Source organism: Chiloscyllium plagiosum, unplaced genomic scaffold (assembly GCF_037043375.1).
Source record: "Chiloscyllium plagiosum isolate Xiang-an unplaced genomic scaffold, Cpla_swu_hap1 HiC_scaffold_2, whole genome shotgun sequence".
Classification (NCBI taxonomy): Eukaryota; Metazoa; Chordata; class Chondrichthyes; order Orectolobiformes; family Hemiscylliidae; genus Chiloscyllium; species Chiloscyllium plagiosum.
In genome coordinates this window covers 43809781-43815780 of record NW_028270140.1, presented here as the reverse complement: position 1 = coordinate 43815780, position 6000 = coordinate 43809781, and the positions used below count along the sequence as shown (strand labels likewise).

Genomic DNA, 6000 nt, shown 5'->3' with positions numbered 1-6000 from the left:
GCTGTTGGTGGAAATTGTGACTGCCCGATCATTCGAAATCTTCAAGATCCATCTTTGGAATATATCCACTTGAAAATTAGCACCATGAGGTCAAGTGTCTTATGTCTGACGTAGACATATTCATCTGTGATAGTGATATAGCTAAAGCAGATGCAAGAAGACATGTTGGTCTTTATTGTAAGACAATTAGAGTATAAGGATTATATAAGGATTGGTGAGTACCATGCACACTTTTGATCTCCATATGTGAAAAAGAGCATACTTGCTGTGGAGGCAGTCTGACGAGGGGTCACTGGGAAGTATCACCCTATCAGGAAAACCTGATTGCAACAGATTTCCATTCTCTAGCACTATTAGAATAAGAAGTGATCCAACTGAAACAGACAAGATTCTCAAGGGACTGCACAGGGTTGATGCTGAAAGGCTGTTTCCCTTAGCCAGGGAATCTAGAAACTGGTGTAAAGTCATAGCACAAGAGGTAAACCATTTATGACAGATAAGGATAGATGGATACACTTGGGCTTGTATCATGGGATTCTTTACCTTAGATGATTGCGATGCTTCATTGTTGAATGTTTTCAAAGTTGAAATAAATAGTTTTCAATCATCTGGGAATAAGTGAAATGGGGAGCAGGCAAGCAAGTGTCATTCAGGCAAAGATCAACCATGATACGTACTTAATAAAAGAGCAAGCTCAAGGGTCAGTATAGTCTACTCCTGCTGTTATTTCCTGTATTCTTGTTTTCTTATCCTTTGTTTATTCTCCTTTTTAACTTCTCAACACATGAATTGAAAATTCATTGAATAACATAATATTTTGTTAATATTGGTAGTAGTAATATAAAATCTGCATTTAAAAACATATTTTCCGTCAGGGCTGAATGTAACTGGCTCTCAATGTCCATGTTATATGCCAGAATAAGTAGACCACGTGAAACAGGCATTAGCAGGTAATACGTGAAATTCTATGCAAGTTGCATTAGATACAATTGTGTGCGCTAATTAAAATCTCACACTCCAGGCCCCTCAGGAAACGACATGATTTATGAATACAAAGGGGAGTCAACAAATTATGGTCCTGTGCCATTTCCTGTGCCCCCAGAGATCAAATCTGGATGGTGACTGTGAAACAGAAGAATGAAAGCTGAATGGTGCAGAAGTAACAGTCCTTTCTAGTTGAAGGAAAAGTTTTGGTATTTCTGCATTTGTGATGTTCACATTTACCAATAAGATTTATGTTTAAATAAAAGGGCGATTTCTCTATGAAATAAGACTTTCAGATAACTTTACAAAAGGTAACATTTGTTCAAATATTTAATATATGTACATGCAAATATTGTGGCTTTTCAATAACATCAATTACTCCTTTTTTTCTCTGTTGACAGTACTATACACTCAGATTTTAATTTTGTATGAGCTCCTGACCAAACAAAGACATTTGACATTGAAAAACTGGCCTTAGTGAATTTGTGCGGAACATACCTGCAACCTGAGGATTGTAGTTAAAAAAAAGTCTGTAGATAAATTGGGAGCAATAAACCAATGTACATGGAACCCAGAATCTTAATAGAGCATAAGTTCATCTCAGTGTGGTATTGCAACATATGTCTGGAAACTCCCAGGTTTGATCGTTAGCATTTGCTGATTTAATCTGTTTGAATGAGGTTCTTGTAAACAACAGTTCAAGTGTGTCTCATGATATTAGAGACAGATCCAATGTTGGTAAGAGTAGAATAATCTGATACGAAAATATGTTGCTGGAAAAGCGCAGCAGGTCAGGCAGCATCCAAGGAGCAGGAGAATCGACGTTTCGGGCATGAACTCTTCTTCAGGAAGAAGGGCTCATGCCCGAAACGTCGATTCTCCTGCTCCTTGGGTGCTGCCTGACCTGCTGCGCTTTTCCAGCAACACATTTTCAGCTCTGATCTCCAGCATCTGCAGTCCTCACTTTCTTCTAGAAGAATCTAACAGTTAATTTAGAGGAAGGTTCTGAACATGTTCACTCACACATGGAGTTTTGAAAATGAAACTTTTATTGATGTTTGACGTCCATTGTCTCAGTGAGTCATAATGTATTCTATACAGTTTCACAAGTTTCTAGCAAATATCTGCTGCACTCATGGTTACAATAGTGTGGAATTGTAAACACATTTGGACCTACCAAGCTTCTAATGTGATTTCATTGGGAAGCTGAATTTGTAAAAGCAGCAGTGGTTCTACAAAATGCAAACAAACAAGCAATTCAATGGCACAAATAAAGTTACAAAGCATGAATTGCACACAACACCTGGATCAAAGGGGCATATACATATGCAGCCCACAAAGCTTCCACCCCAAAAATTTGTCAATTAAGTTTGCATGAAGCCAATATCTTAATCCAAGTTAATTGACTCGAACAGATCATTAGATGTAAAATTTCTTGCTGTAGGATTGATAGCGTGAGTTAGAGAAGAATGACAATTGCTACAACATAATTTGCCATCAGAACTTTCTATTTGCTTTTTGTTGTATTTATCCCTATTAATCTGGCAATATTTGAATCAAGTATAATGCTAATCAAATAATAGCAGGCACTCAAACCACTAAGTGCTGTACTCCAATAATATTCAATTTTTAAACAAGAATAAGTCAAATCTGTTGCTTTTGGATTTGTGGCAAATTGGTTTTACCCTAACTCTATTGAAAAAAAAATCTAGAGAGGGCAATGATATCTGTTCCATTAGCATTTCAAACGAGCATACAGCCTTGTTTAAATTTAATGATCACTGGCATCATACAAGCTCCAAGGTTGCAATTCACTTTCACTGAGTATCTGTAAAGTCCACAGGTTTGGATGACTCTCATTTTCATTACCTTTTAAGTTTGGAAAATCATGCAAGGAAAAACAATTATTCCGCATCAGAGAATGTATTTGGTGGGATGTGATTTTGAAATAAAGGTTGAAGATAGAGTCCTAATGTGCCAATTACACACACAAGCACAAATATCCACAAAAACAGACGATCGATTACCATAGCAACATACTTCCAGTCTTCAATGACCTGAAAAATAAAGAATAATTAATGTAGAAATGCAGTTCACTATAATGTTGAAAAAATATTACTAATAATTTACTGATAGTGAAATTTTTCCTTGGTCCTTTTTATAGCAGTGATGTCCACCCCAAAATCCAGACTTTCCACTCATTATTATCTGTCATGTTTGAAAAACCATGTTGAGGAGAAGCCGATGTAGGACTGGGGTAGACAAAGTTAAAAATCACACAACACCAGGTTTTAGTCCAACAGGTTTATTTGGAAGCACAAGCTTTCGGAGTGCTGCTCCTTCATCAGGTAGCTGTGGAACAGGATCATAAGACATGGAATTTATAGCAAAAGATTACAGTGTCATGCAACTGCAATAATATATTGAACACACCTAGATTGCTGTTAAGTTTTACATCTTTCAGCATGGATTGCAGGTTTCAGTTCATTAATATGTAAATCCCAGAATTTCCTTTAAGTCACATTCTTAAGATAACCTAAGATTTTATTTTAAAAAAGTGACATCTCAGCTCAGACAATGCATTAAAGGTGTGAGGTTAGAGTCTGTCTGTATATTAATCTTGTGTCAGACTGGTTCTATTTCCAAATTAGGAATTTATAAAATATTACATGGATTGGCTGCCTGCTGATTCTGTGCTTTTTGCGCAAAATAGAATGTATCGGCAAATATAATTCTGCAAATGCTAATTCACCCCACACACTTGTATGAATGTGTGTGTGCATGACAGAGAGAGAGTGTGAGTGAGTACATGTGGTAAGGCACGGATAAGGAAAATTTTACATCCTACTGGAATTACCCCCTCAGTTTATTATGTAATCCCAATTTCTTAATGTGTTATTTGCTATCTATTACTCCAAGTAAATTACACCAATACCAGTTGTTAGATCGCAAACAATCAGAAATTCCAGCCCAGTATTAAAATGTGTGCTGCTATTTTTGATGAAAAATTAAATGGTGGCTCACTATGCTCTCGCAGGGATATGTAAAAGACTCTTAGTCCTACTTTGTAGAAGAGCAGGGTGAGTCATCACTAGTGTCCTGCTTAAAACATTTATCTTTGAACAAAATCACTTGAGCAGATTTTTTTGGTCGCTATCACCATGTTTTTTGTGGGTTCTTGCTGTGCACAAACTGCTGTGCTAACTTCTTTACATTTTCAAAAATATTTACACTTCAAAGCACTCCTTTGGTCGTAAGATCCTGTGGACATAAAAATTGCTTTCAAATGCATCTTACTTCTTTCTTAAGTAAAGAATTACAATTTAAATGAATTTTTTCAAAATTTAAAATGGGATACTGATGTAATTATCCTTTTTATATGTCACTTATTAATTTATATGCAATTTTTAATGAACGAGAAAAAGTACTCTCAATGAATTTCTGAACGGGCAATAACATTTGAATTAAATTGATATGACTCCTCAGAGACTTACATTATTCAGGGCTAGGATTCCTTTAAGTACAACTTACTTATTTTTTGCATCTTACTTTGTTGCACTGGTCAGGGTACAATGTGCATGCAGACATCATTTAAAGAAGAGGATTTAACTCAGGTTTCATGTGCATGCAGACATCATTTAAAGAAGAGGATTTAACTCAGGTTTCATGTGCATGCAGACATCATTTAAAGAAAAGGATCTGACTCAGGCTCAGGATTTTTATTATCATATTTAAAAGATTTCTGCATTTGTTGCAGGTGTTACAATTAGACCTCAGATGAGGCTCCCCAATTTAAGATCCTGGATGAGGAAAATGACAAGCACCCCTTTTCTATTCATGCACCCCAATAGTTGGCTGCAAGAATGTTGATTTACAAGTATTTTGCTCCCTTCTCAATACCTTTTTTCCAGATTCAAATGAACTTATGTTTTAGTCAGGCTTTCTTGAATTAACAAAAGCAGTGGATTTATTCATTCCTACTTCCATACTAACAGAACACACATAAACTGAGATTAGAGATACAAAGTGAGTCGAAAAAAAAGATAAAAGTTTAAAAAAATAGATTTGCGGATCAGTCTCTGAATTGTTCACAGAGTGTACAGTTCAACATTGTGACCATTACAATGGAGGTTATCAGTAGCAATGACAATGTTGGTTGAACAATTTATTTGAATAATTTATCTTGGTTTGGAGGCTGGTGAAGTTCCTTTGTCTTGATGGCTCTTTTTTAACTGGTTTGCAGCACTCAGAATATATGAGGATCGTTACCTGTAACTTAGGGGTAACTAGGCAATAATTCTTTTATGGTGACCTTCACAGCATGCTAAAGCTCAGACTCAATCTGGTATACACACAAATACTCAGTCACATTAGTCTACCCCTCTAGAGTTGCAAATGTCTTTGTAAACCCTACTGTTGTGTATTCTTCCAGAGGGAAATACAAAAAAGTGCCTCCAGTTGTTGCGCGGGGGATTGTCATCTTTGTCATCACAGGAAATCACTGCCAGTTTCGAGTTTCTTTGACATATTCAAGTCTCATCAGTCCTACAGAATGTTTATTACATCTGCAGTAATCTTATCTCTGTGGAATCTTCTTAATAACACATTTTGGAATTGAGAGCTAAAAAAATGCTAGTAGTGTTTTTGGATTCCAGCCCATCACTGTAACCTAAGGAATCGCTCTTCAACACTCAAGAGGAGTGTGGCCTCATGTGGTACTGGGCTTCTTTGTGCCAATTCTGTATCACAAAGTCATGTAAGCCATCCAGAGTTTTCCCTTACAAACACAATGGTATAATAGAACATTTTTTTCTATCACTATGTGTCTGCCTAACTAAGTTCCACTGAACTTCAGTCCGCTGTCATAACCTACTGTCTGTTCCATCCGAAATTTCGAAGATAAGATCAGTCATGTGACGGGTTTAGCTTGTGAAACCAGCCAGGAAAATGAAACTGTTCCAAAGTGAGTTCTGGATTTATGATGACCTTTGACAAAGTGGTCATAAACTAAAGTAT

At 36.4% G+C, this 6000-nt stretch overlaps 1 protein-coding gene across 2 annotated transcripts in view; it reads right to left on the bottom strand.

Moving 5' to 3' along the window:
- Positions 1–1914: 1914 nt before the first annotated feature.
- Positions 1915–6000, bottom strand: part of LOC122562507 (neuronal acetylcholine receptor subunit beta-4-like) — a 54402-nt gene continuing 50316 nt past the window's right edge. For both annotated transcript variants that reach the window (XM_043715358.2, XM_043715367.2), the window contains one exon: positions 1915–3041. In XM_043715358.2, the coding sequence (XP_043571293.2) occupies positions 2889–3041 (153 nt within the window). In that variant the 3' untranslated portion in view covers positions 1915–2888. The remainder of the gene's footprint in view (positions 3042–6000) is intronic.